The sequence below is a fragment of the Monopterus albus genome, unplaced genomic scaffold, assembly GCF_001952655.1.
Source record: "Monopterus albus unplaced genomic scaffold, M_albus_1.0 scaffold489.1, whole genome shotgun sequence".
Classification (NCBI taxonomy): Eukaryota; Metazoa; Chordata; class Actinopteri; order Synbranchiformes; family Synbranchidae; genus Monopterus; species Monopterus albus.
Genome location: NW_018128369.1, coordinates 76253 through 89481, shown reverse-complemented (window position 1 = coordinate 89481; position 13229 = coordinate 76253). Strand labels below are relative to the sequence as shown.

General features: G+C 37.7%; 1 protein-coding gene across 6 annotated transcripts in view; it reads right to left on the bottom strand.

Annotated features, from left to right (window-relative positions):
* Positions 1-12985, bottom strand: part of LOC109952731 (E3 ubiquitin-protein ligase TRIM39-like) — a 15875-nt gene extending 2890 nt beyond the window's left edge. Inside the window, exons 1-5 of one of the 6 annotated variants that reach the window (XM_020587940.1) lie at positions 2960-3032; positions 2714-2793; positions 1307-1356; positions 390-959; positions 189-284 (exon numbers count right to left, since the gene is read on the bottom strand). In XM_020587940.1, coding sequence (XP_020443596.1) covers positions 189-284; positions 390-956 — 663 coding nt within the window. In that variant the 5' untranslated portion in view covers positions 957-959; positions 1307-1356; positions 2714-2793; positions 2960-3032. The other 5 variants (XM_020587943.1, XM_020587941.1, XM_020587942.1 and 2 more) reach the window with 5 other exon arrangements.
* Positions 12986-13229: the final 244 nt, after the last annotated feature.

Below are 13229 nucleotides of genomic sequence, written 5' to 3'. Positions count from 1 at the left end.
ATTCTGTAGTAGTACCAGTACTATTTCTGTTATGCACAACAATACATTCATTTAGCAATGTTTAAGTTTGTGTATTTGCTACTTGTGTGTTTATAAACCTTCTTTCTGTTTTAACTGCTGATACACTGACCCAACTGTACTACAGGAAACATCGTATTAAGAAGTTCTATGCTCTTTTATCAACTCACTGTGCTGAGCTTCACAGCGTGTTTGATCTCCTCCACTTTCTGCAGTCTGTCCTGGATCATCTGCTGAACATCAGCCTTAACCCTTTTCATCTGTGCCTGAACCCCACGATGGGATTTAAAAACACAATTAGAAAGTCAAAAGGCTGTGACAGTATTTGACGGGATGATGTCAAAATGATGATGAAGAGTTTAGACCCTCACCTTCTTCTCCTGACTCTCTCGCTCCACTGGAACAATGTCATGACAGCGGTGGTCTGTCTCGGTGCACAGCACGCACACACATCGCTGATCGCTCCTGCAAAACAGCTCCAAGAGCCTTTGGTGCCTTTCACAGATCCTGTTTGCCAGCAATGCAACAGGTTCAATCAGCTTGTGAATCTTCAAAGTGGCAACTCTCAGGTGAGGCTCCAAGTGGCTCTCACAGTACGAGGTCAGACACACAAGACATGATTTCAGGGCCTTCATTTGTTTCCCAGTGCACACATCGCAATAAATGGATTTTCCCAACGATAACACGTCATTCTGCCTTCTCGCTCGGATCTGCTCTGACATTTCCTTGGCAAAAGTATTTTCACAAAGCTCCGGGCGGCGCTCGAAGACTGTCTGACATTTTGGACAGCTGATGACATGGTAGTCGTCCCAGTGTGTTGTGATGCAAGTGAAGCAGAAGCTGTGACCGCAGGGTATGGAGACAGGCTCAGAGAAAACATCCTGGCAGATGCAACACTGAAACTGCACGTCTGACAGGAGAGCGTCGGGAGATGTCATGACCTCAGAAATGAAATGGGAAAAAAAATCAGTTTGAATAAGTAATCAGTCATTTATATTTTGAGTCACAGAGGAACGTGTTTTAGAAACATTAACAATCACCTCAAAAATTCAACCATTTACAGTATCAAACACAAAATTTATTAGGGCGTTTGTCTTCTTTGCCCTTGTCCAGCTGCATGGTCACATAACTCAGTTTCTCACTTGCTCTTAGAAACTCACTATGTAAGGTTTAGCTTGAAACATGAACACACCCATTAAAATCCAAAGCCTAACATGCATGCTCCTTCACACCCAGTGAATTTGATCATCCCACAAGCGTTTCAATGTACGGCACTCCCATAACTCACTGGACCGGTGTGTGAAGACTAAGTCCCTTTTTCCATTGCACTTGACCTTCCTGGAAAACAAAGCAGAAACATCACTGAAATTATTGTATCGGTTTGATCAAACTATATTAACATACCCGTCTATTATTTTGCATTGGTCTTACTCTGTCGATCAACATGAAACTTGACCTCTGAGGTAAAAAAGGCAAACACTGAGACCGCAGGCGTGAAGCCAAAGTCCTCTTTGTTGCACTGGAACCACTTTTTTTTTTTTTTTTTTTTTACTCCAGCGCTTTTTAACTACCATGTGTTCCAGGGTGGGAGGAGTTATGTTTAGACTCTGTGCCTTACAAAGTTTGCATTGTGCAATAGTATCAAATTTGTATTGCTTTGCTCTGAACTGAACAGGAAATACACTGGGGTCTTAGTCACTGAATGAGTGCTTCCTCATTATTCAAAATGTTGAAACCCAATTTTATGTAGTTCAGAAAAACTGTTGCATAAATGTTTAGTGTTAACTTTACCATACTACACTTATGTAAACTAGACTGCTGCTGTTCTCCAGCAGGTCCAGTTAGTCTGATACTTTCTCCAAACAAACAAAAAAACCCCCCAAAACTGTTAGTGAGTTACTAAACAGTGCATGCATTATCATTTCATTAAAAACTGTCAGCCTGAACAAAGCAGACAGGAAGTTAGTTAGGGTCTGTTCAGGTCTAGTTTTGCTTGTGTTGCACTGTTAACATGTTTTTATTTCACTACATATTTGAAATGAAACTGCATAATTAATCACTTTTTCATTTTTTCATTATTATTATCGTCATCATTATAAGTACTACTACTACAATGGTATTCTTTCATTATCATTAAATACAAGATACATTCTGTAGATTCAAGTTGTTTACACACTGTAAATATACAGTAATTTACTGTCAAAGTTGTGACCAGTATTGTTGCAAAATTACAATACAGTAAACTGCACATTTATTTCTAGAAATACACTGTAATTCTAAAGTAAGAAACTTAAAATAAAATAAAACATACTTTGCACACGAAGCTGCTGCCAGTTAATCAATGCAAATTTATAGTGAAAGGTCTTATACTGTATTGGAGGAAGAGCTAAGACACTGCACACAACCCTCAAACTGCCAGAAGGACCCACATCTAAAACATTTGTAGATACATTCTGCTCATCTTGTCCTTCCTCAACTGGTCTCATGTGACAAGAACCTGAGCTTTGAAGGACAACAACGTTAGTGACAGTCCGTATTGTCTGGAGAGCTAGAAAGGAAAAAAGACAAATAAAAAAGGCCACACAACAGAAATAAATATGTTAATAATGAACAAAGATATTTGTAGGTTTTCTGAAAAGGTGAACAGAAAATAGTTATGACATTGACAATGAACAGAAACAATAGTTGATCTCACCTCCCCCAACAGACTTCTTATGTCCGAGTCTGACAGATGGGTAGAAGACTTTAATCTGATGTTCAGTCCAACAACATAATCTGTTGACATAAATACACAATGTTACAGCTATTTAACATTATTTAAATATAATAACCATTAATATTATACTGACTGAATATTGGATTATATTAGTTATTTTGAGCAAAATATATCATAATTAATGAACATTGTTTTAACACAGGACAGCAGATCAAGTACACTTACAAAGATCCAAAAATGAAATGGATCGAAGAAGTCTGACATCTGATGTTCATTTCCTCTACATAATACAAGGAAACTAAAGTATAGAATAGAGTTATGATTTGGATACTTGTTTAACCCTTGTGCCCTACTTAAATGTACTACCCTCTTTTCACATTTGTGCCAAAAATGTACACGTGCAAAAATATGAATATTAATTTTTCATATTTCAATATTTTTTGCTTTTTAAAAATATAAATCTCTTAAACAACTTCAGACTTGCTCAAAACTACCAAACATTCAATCACAGATTCACACACACTCTCACTCACACACACAAAAAACTCTTGGGGCCCCCTGGTAGTCACACAGCTCTATAATATGGCAAAAATACAAGAATTTCATGCATCTGCCTACAATGGGAAAAGGGCTGAATCTGGTGAAATAGAGTAGAAATATGAAATATCATTAATTTTCTTCAAAATGAAATGCTGACATTACAGAATGCATGGTTTTATGAAATGCTACCATTACAGAATGCATGGTTTTATACTGTAATGGCAGTGAGATGAAAAAAATGTGGTTTCAGTGGAAGTCACTGGGGCATTTTTGGCCATGAACATGTCAAGAGGGAGCAAAGATCCAAAAATGAAATGGATCGAAGAAGTCTGACATCTGATGTTCATTTCCTCTACATAATACAAGGAAACTAAAGTATAGAATAGAGTTATGATTTGGATACTTGTTTAACCCTTGTGCCCTACTTAAATGTACTACCCTCTTTTCACATTTGTGCCAAAAATGTACACGTGCAAAAATATGAATATTAATTTTTCATATTTCAATATTTTTTGCTTTTTAAAAATATAAATCTCTTAAACAACTTCAGACTTGCTCAAAACTACCAAACATTCAATCACAGATTCACACACACTCTCACTCACACACACAAAAAACTCTTGGGGCCCCCTGGTAGTCACACAGCTCTATAATATGGCAAAAATACAAGAATTTCATGCATCTGCCTACAATGGGAAAAGGGCTGAATCTGGTGAAATAGAGTAGAAATATGAAATATCATTAATTTTCTTCAAAATGAAATGCTGACATTACAGAATGCATGGTTTTATGGTTTTATACTGTAATGGCAGTGAGATTACAAAAAATGTGGAAGTCACTGGGGCATTTTTGGCCATGAACATGTCAAGAGGGAGTATCTGGCATTGCATAAAAAATACTAATGCAATCAAATCAATTTTGTTGCTCATCTTTGACACATCTAAGACCACCAAAACCCCATCCATCTACTATTTATAATATGGAAAAGAATTCATTTTTTGTGGATTTATGATTTATATATTTCATAATTCAAATCATAAACTGGCACTTAACGGGTTAAAATCCTGGGAATGATTGAATGTTTGGTAGTTTTGAGCAAGTCTGAAGTTGTTTAAGAGATTTATGAAAAAAAGAACTGAAATATGAAAAATTTATATTCATATTTTTGTATGTGTACATTTTTGGCACAAATGTGAAAAGTGGATACAAAATGCATAAAAAGACTATGAATGACATTTAAGAGTAAACGACACTGGATTTCAAAAATATTACTAAAAAGAAACTTCCTGCCAAATTTCATGCCACAAACTGTAACATAGCCAAAATTATCGCCAAATAAAAAAAAAAAACATTTGAGAAAAATTTACATTTTTGCCCGAATAAGGCAGAAGGGTTAAATTAAGCTCATGAAAAACATTTAATTGAGCAGTCAAAAGAAATGTTCAGGACTACGTGAAGGATGTAGCAGTGCATGTACTTACAGGGCAGGTTTGCTGTACAATATGTAACCAAAAAAAAAAAAAAAGTTTAAAACTCCTGAGAGCCAATATGGAAACTTCTCAATTAAATAACTATATAAAGTTGAGCTGCATTACAATAAAACTAAAAATAGAATGAAAGACTGTTTTTTAAAATGTAATTATATCAAGTAAAGGTAAGATTAACAATGTCCTTTTAGATGTGCTCAGAAATAAACTACAGGGCAACTCTTAAATACATGAAGGAGGAAGGGGAAAGATATTCAGATGGGACAAGGAAATTACCATTTGTTGTTGGCAGGGAAGGAGCTGTCCACATTACAGGGTCAAAATAAGTGAGCCTTCACTGACAATTTGTTAAATTTAATCTACTTCTCCATCTAATCAGCCTTACCAATGCAAACCTGCAATCATTTGATAGTGGCCATGATTACATTGCAACTACACTCATCAAGCTATTAGCCATGAAAAGACTTCTGTACTTCACTATATCATATGAATAAAAGAGCAAAAGTGTTGGTCCTCAATGAGTCCAACAATAACCCTCTTTACAAGAGAACAGGAATTAGATGCATTACCTGCAGTGTAACAGATGAATGGAAAGCTGAGGGAGCAGTTATTATCTGACCACTGTCCTGAGTTACTGAATGCTATGGTAACACACTGCTCATTGCCAGAGTCTGGTTGTCTGCTGGCCCAGTCACGAAACAGTGAGGTGCTCCCATCAGACCACAGTTTTTCTTGGTGCAGACCAATCCATCCATCCATTTGTAATAGTGGCATTTTCAGTCAGATTTCGTAGACTGTGAGAGGAACAGTATCATAGGCTGAACATTTGGAAATAAAATACAAGCTCTATGCCGTTATTCAACATGAACAACATAGCCATATAATAGTGACAACCAAGACTATAATAATAATAAATGAACTGGCAAAGAAGAAATGGATTAAAAAAGACAAAACATTGGGATAGATGTTAATAAAAAACATAAAGTCTTAAAAGCCAGGCTGCATTTTGCATCACCTTGCCGGTGATATGTACATTCTTGTAAATGAATTCCAATCAATAATCATAATAAGCCTGAGCTGCCATCCAATTCAAACTTACGCTGACCTTCACAAAGGAAGATGTTCCATTTATTGTACCTGGAACAAGATAGATGAAGAGAAGTTATCAACAGTGTCATGATGGCCTGTGACACAACACTCATTTTACTACAGCAGTGTCAGTGACAGATCAATTAGGAAGACATGATAATCTAAATTCAGAAGGATAACTACCACTCATGGCATCACCTCACAACACACAGAGATCAATTTGGCCCCTTGCTAATGCTCATAAAACACAAAACTCACAATTGTAGCACACAAGGTATCTTTCAAGGCTGTAGTCAGAGTCTCCCCAAATGCCAAAACTCCCATTAAAAAGCTCCACACAGTACCGGTGTCCTCCAAAATTGCTGGGCTCACCAGGGTACCAGTTTCTAAACCCAGTATCACCATAGATGATGCCGTCACTCAGAGACCATCTCCAGCTGTTTATCAAATCATCATAGAGACCTGGCCTGTTCAAAAAAACATGTTCAGTGACAATAACACCAACATTTCAACATTGCTTCAGTTATTTTTCATTGAGGACATTTGTTGTTTCACATTTCACATTGTATTTTTTCATAAGCTTATCAAGAACTAGATTGTTGCCAGGCTGTTGTGTACTATATGCATATGTTACAGTATGCAGTATGTGTATTTTATGTATACAATTCCAATATTGAGGACTTGCCCGTGTAGTCTGATGTGGTGCGGAGTACAGCACTGATACCAGCGCTGCTTTCTATGGTGGCCAGGTCAGTGTAGACCCCTCTGCAGTAGCTCTGAGCTTCAGTCCACTTCAGTGGTGTGTTAATAAAGTAGCACTGGCGGGGCTGGGCTAAGATGACACTGACCAGTTCTCCTAAAACAAAGTATATTCAGAGTTTTATTCCTTACATTTTCCAAAGCATGTACACTCAATATTCACTGTAAAAGAGCATAAAGAGGCACTGTGCATCAGATGAATTTTCCAAAGCTGCTTCCTCATTGATGAGATTTTTGTCGACTAACTCTTATCTGCATTGACAAGCAGAGTAAGCAGCACTTTGTAAGGAGCTGAAATGTGCTTGTTCATACACTAAGAGCCAATGTGAGTAATTTATACACAAGTTTCTATTTATTTGTAGTTAAATATTTATCTACTGTGGAAAAAAATGCTCCCCCTCCCAGCAATTTGTGCCACATCACACTGGCTGTGTTGTAGCATGAACACTATTATGCACAGAAATAAATGCTCCATTGAACCTGAACAAAAATCCCTGTTGGATTTGTTTATGTTTATCTTGAGCAAGGTCAAGTTTCACTCAGTTAATCAGTTTCTCTGTTCAGCACTGATTACCGAAAAAAGAGCCAGTTTAACAGGTGAAACTAAGTGGAAAACATGAGCTGCTAAAGTACTGGATTTCACTGAGGTTTAAAAGCCTTCCTAACCCTTTTGTATATGAACAAATACAGGTGTTCACAGTAAGTTGAGACAAACACCTTCACCTCTCGCTGTTGTATTATCTATTCACTGAATTTCTTTGACATTGTACCATAACCTTCAATTTAGTAGTTAATGATTCTACTTACCATTACATTTTCAACCTCTTCCTACTTAAAAAAAACGCAGGACTTCAGATGCCCCAACTGGACTGTTTGTATGGCAGCCAAGTATTTTGATGTGCGTCTTAAAAATTCTTAGCAATGGTTGTAGTTAGAATGTAAGAATTTTTCCAATTAAATGCACTTATGAAAAGGATCTGGCAACAGCCCAAAAGTGTGCTTATCCTTCTATGTCTTGTGGTACATACAGTAACATGGTGCAGAGTCCTTTGCCATTTATAGTAACTGGTTGCCTTAAATCAAAGTAGTATTAATTGACATTAATCCTTAATGTCCTTAGAATTTTTAAGCATTTTATATGTTACAGTACTTTAACAAAGCATGTTTTAAATTACACCAGAACCATATTGTAGAATTGTATTATATTGATTAATCACATGAATTCTTTCATTTACCTTTAATTTACTATTTTCTGGTTTTGTGAAGAAGAAAAATATTTAAAAAAAATGCACCAAACATTTTTTAAATTCAATTTTTTACATAATTTGTTTTAACCAAATTGTTGCACCATCTCTTACACCAAAATTTCACAAACACTTAATTTAGTCTCTACATACTTGATGGTTACTCAGTTTACAAAAATGTTCTGCTTACCTAAATCCAAGTTAGTCTTCTTACTGTTGAAATGACCCTGTAGGGGAAGTAAAATCATACCACACTCAGTCTTGCAAAACATACAGTAGGCTACATATATCAGGAAGCTTTCGTCAAGATGAAGTAATGATTGACCTCCACCCCCCTCTATCACTGAGATGTCAGAACCTGCCACACATGCACAAGGACCCATGTTGCTGGGCTTTACAGGCAAAATCTGAGATTGTTTTTGATTTTCCTACATCAGTGGCCCATTTGTACCTGACTTGAGGAGTAGCTTAGAGGAGAATTGGAACTTTTGTTTCCCTGCCGACAGTGGTGTGGTGCATAGAGCAGCCACTGTCATGGCTAAAATGTGATACTGACTAAATCAATTCAGACAAATAATCCCAATTTAAATGATCATTTAATATTACAATTTTTCTGAACAGAGTAGTAGTTAAACAGGTAATCTGGGTAGTTAGGGAAACAGAGAACAGAGTCACTCCTCCTGAAATTTGATAAAGTATTAAATAAGAAGATTGTCAGAAGCGTCAGTCTGCCTAGAGTCATTCAGTCAGTCTGTCAACCTACACTCAGTCAGCGTTCCCCCGGCCGGGTCTAAGCTCACTTTTCACAGTAGCATTCTCATCCTCTCTTCTTCCTCTCCTCTAACCCAGCTATCCTAGCCTTTTATCTGCTCGCAGTTACACAGCCTTCTATGGCCCGAGCCAGAGACGCAGTCTCATGCCAGCTCCACACACCTTCCGAGCATTGTCTAAGATGTCCAGTACATGAACTTCTAGGTCGCATTGACCTGGCGCACATTTCCTTTTTCTAAACCTGAACAGAGCCCACAAACAGTTCACATAAGGCTGCAGCTAGGTCCATTCCCCATTTAAGGAGGAAGTCGCTCTGGATGTTTACCCATAAATTAAACAAGGTGGACACAGCCCAAGATATTCTTGCTTGAGCAAGAGAAGAGGCCTTCATAAACACTTAGCTCACCCTTACATAATTATTACAAATAATATCTATATATGAAGCACATACTGTTCTATTACATATTGCCTCTGGCCTGGTACCTTGTTTATTTTTAACCACCACACCGTCACCCAAACTGAAGGTTCAAATTGTGGTGCCTGCAGTCCACATGTCGAAGTGTCCGTGGGCAAGACACTGAACCCCCCAACTTGCCCGTGATGGCAGTGCGTATGCACGCAGCGGCCTGGGGCCCTCGGCTCCAAACAAAATTTTGTTGTACATGTTACAATGACAATAATATAAAGCTTTTTCTTTCAGGCAGTTTTTCTCTTTGGTTTTATCTTTACATAAAACTTTTTACAGCCTTTTTATTTCACTTTGCAGTAGGCACAAAAACAGTTTCTGTCCTTGTTCAGGCCAAGATGTACCTTACACTTCTCAAAACAGACATGTGAGAAGTGATTACCGGTGCAGTGCTTGCATCTCTGTTGGGTTTCCCATGTTGTAAAATAATCTATGCCATCCCTTCTTACATCAAGAGGCACACTGCAGCTTGGCCTTTTACGGGGTGGTGCTGGAGTTGCTTCTGGAGAGGATAGTGGTCTGCCACACTTGATTTTGGCCTTTCTTGGACTGGTGAGAGAAGTGCCAACCAAAGCCTGAAACCTTCACAAAGCCATGGGTTTCATCTGGGGCTCTAGCTTCTTCTGGTCTCTTCTGTAGATTGTTCAGGGATAAAGCACCTTATATACCTGCAGTATCAAATTTGATACCACATTTTTAACACAATTTAATATAAAAAATGAATTATTAAGTAATTATGCAGTTTCAATACAAAAAATATTTATTTTAAAAATGAGTAACAATATAAATGTTATTCTTACCGTAACTTCTTGAAAATTAGCTAAGCTTTTTCTCCCAAAAGTGTGTGGAAGATTTAATGACAGTGGCCATTTTGAAAAGGCCAAAAAAAGCCCTTCCACTGCCTGCAGTGGAATGATAATCCGCTAGAGGACAGAATACATGTAGCAGATCATATTCAACAGAAACTCGTGTAGCAAACATGATATAAATGGTTAAGCTTGTAAACATTGTGAGAATTGATCTATTTGTCATGCTTCTGAAATGTAGATTCGAGAATGTTACATTTTCAGACTAGGAAGGGCGAAAATGCAGACCAGGACAAGAGTCTTTGCATTAAAGCAGTTCAATATCACCAAGAGGGACAAGGAACAAAAAGGCAACCAAGACACAAACAGGCATAAGAAAAATATTAATTGGTCAGGGAGCGATACAAAAATGAAAACAAGGGAAACAATCAAATTACTTTCAAAACATTGAATTCGTGGACAAGGCAGAGAAAACATCCAAATATATGTGTCCACACAAGACTAACAAGGTTTAAGTTTAGACACTGAACACAGGAAACAGAAGTCCATTTACAGGTTACAGAAGCAGCAGGTTAAGGAAGTAAACAAACAAACAAACAAACCTTGGGCGCAGGGACGAGGACAAACGAGGCACAGATAGCGATGGTCCTCTGACACAGCAGGCTCCAACACATGCGCGGTAGCTCATGAAGCAATTGTATCGAACCACTGTGCCGATCATGTTTTTGCCACGTGACTAGTGACGTTAGACGCACCCGAGTGCCTCGGACGTCATACAAATCAGCTTATTGATTCGGTTTGTCATGTGACTCACTTTGCGGGATAGAGTGTGCTCAGAGATAGGATATATCCCTATTTAGTGGCGTTCATTTGAATTTTTGCAGTGCAGGTTGGTTTGTTGCTGTTAGTTGCTTTGAGAGTTAGTAGTGTTGTAGCAGATTGTGTATTTAGTGGAAAATCACTGTAGATAGAGAGAGAGAGAGATCAATAGATAGCTAGATAGTAATTTACATAGAGAAATAGATAAATTAGTTAGATAACACTAGATAGATATAGTTACATAGATAGTCCTAAATAACGTTAGATATAGATAAGTCATTTACATAATCAGAATTCAGCGATTGTATTTCTACAATGGGGAAACAAAACAGAATATAGAGAGAGAGAGAGAGAGAGAGGGAGAGATTAACAATCTAGCTAGATATACTGTACATATCTAGATAACAGTTACACAAGCACACCCGCTGCCCTGTTCTTCAAGCATACCCTCTCTACCCATGTTCCCATGAACCTCTTTACAAATGAACCCCAAAACATACTTTGCCAAAGCCCATAATATAGTATTTGCACCAGTCTCATGTGAAAATGATATCGGTCTAAATTTGTAGAGCACATTTAATGAATGTAGCAGCACCATTTAAATGTTTCATAACACAGAATATAAGTGAAGAGTATATAGGGTTACAATTAGACATGCCAAATAAGAAACATGGTCTTCAACACGAGTTCATGTTTATTTTATATTTTACTGTGTTGGAACCATACAACCATGTAGTGTAGTTGAATAGGAATATGCATGGGGAATCAAATCCCAAACAATCAATGAACCAATGACACATCTAGATTGTACTTCCTTTTATTGACCACTAGATTACTCAAGTACTGTGTCATTGAAGCCTCGAGTAATTAATGATTTTTGTGAATACTGTAGCAAAGCCCCAATTGGCCATCACTAGGTACAGAGACCAGGGAACGGGAGCTTATGGGACATGGAAACCAGAGGAGCCAGCAACTAGACTGAGAGAAGGGAGGAGGATATATAGACAGGAAACCAGGGGGTAACGAGCAGCAGGTGGAGGCAATGAACAGAAATTGTGCACTGGGGTGAAGCTGGGGCAGGTGAGGGGACAAAAGACCAGTAAATGAAACCAAAATAAAGGCACCAAACAGGAAGCAAGCTTGTGAACCATAACAGAGAATAAGCTTGGTCTCACACTGATCCTATTCTATTCTCATAAAAGATTCCAGATTTTTTTCACACCTTTCTGAATTCTGAAAAAAGTCCATTCTAAGATCCAAAACAACTGACTTATAAATAGTATATGTTCTGGACTGAGGAGACAAAGGAAAGACAACTGTGAGCAGCACAGTTTTTTACATCGGTTACTACATCTCTACAGGCCTGCTGAAACTCTAGCGGAGAGTGGGGCATGTTATCACACTCTGCAGCAAATGCCATCATAATGGTGAAGATGTATCAAATAAAAGACATTATTCTTGGGCACACATTTCATTATAATTAGGCTGTCATTATTTCAGTGCAAAGTCATCAGCCATTAACTCCAGTGTACACTTGTGTCACCCATTATGGGGTAAATTCTCACACCGGATCATCAAACAAATAGGAACATGGCCCACTAAAACAATAAAGACTACTTTTATGTGTCAGACACTCTTACTGTTCATTATAGACATTTTCAGATATGACTCAGACTCTTATTTTTGTTTAGAATATGCTGTGGAATGCTACATATATTATGATGTCTACTGTCTGCAACTGTGAACATGTCTTTAGAGTCCTGGAAAAACTATCCATCAATCCAACCACATGAAAAGAACATAAAACAAGAATAAAGAATTTCAGTCTTCACTTTAAATTACACAATATTTACTGAGGAGAAATATACAGATAAAAGTCTTTGCTATCTCTTATGTTATACTGCCTCTTGTGGTTAAGCCTGGGACTGAAGTTTGTGTTTTGTAGAGGTAATGTGCCTGTACAACCCTCTTTAGATAGTACCTCTGCTTCAGTCAGTATGACTGGAGAAGTTAGACATCAGAAGTCAGACAAAGGATTCCCCTATAGCATGATGGAACTCGCTGTCCTACTTAAGGATAAACATTGTTACATACAGATAACCAGTACAACAGATGCAGTATGTATTGAGCATTTAGTCGAAGCTAATTTGCACTATCCACCACTAGGTGGTCTGGGTGGAAACAAACCACCCTAGATCTTAATTTTTTCAAATGTGTTTTGTACTTCCTCTGTCTGATCTGTACTCACCCTATTGGTGCTTTTGACCTGGTTGCTGTGCCATATCTCCTCAGGCAGCAAACTGGCCTGGACAGCCAGGATGGTGCACTCATTCTTAATGAAGGCTGATTCAGGTCCTGAAACACACACGTATAGAGATTAACAGAATGGATGTAAGACAAAATTGTAGCATAAAAACTAGACCAGCTGGAACAATAACAAAATACTCTTTATAAAAGAGTGATCACTCTTATATCACTAATATAATTATGTAATAAACCCATTCACCAAAATAG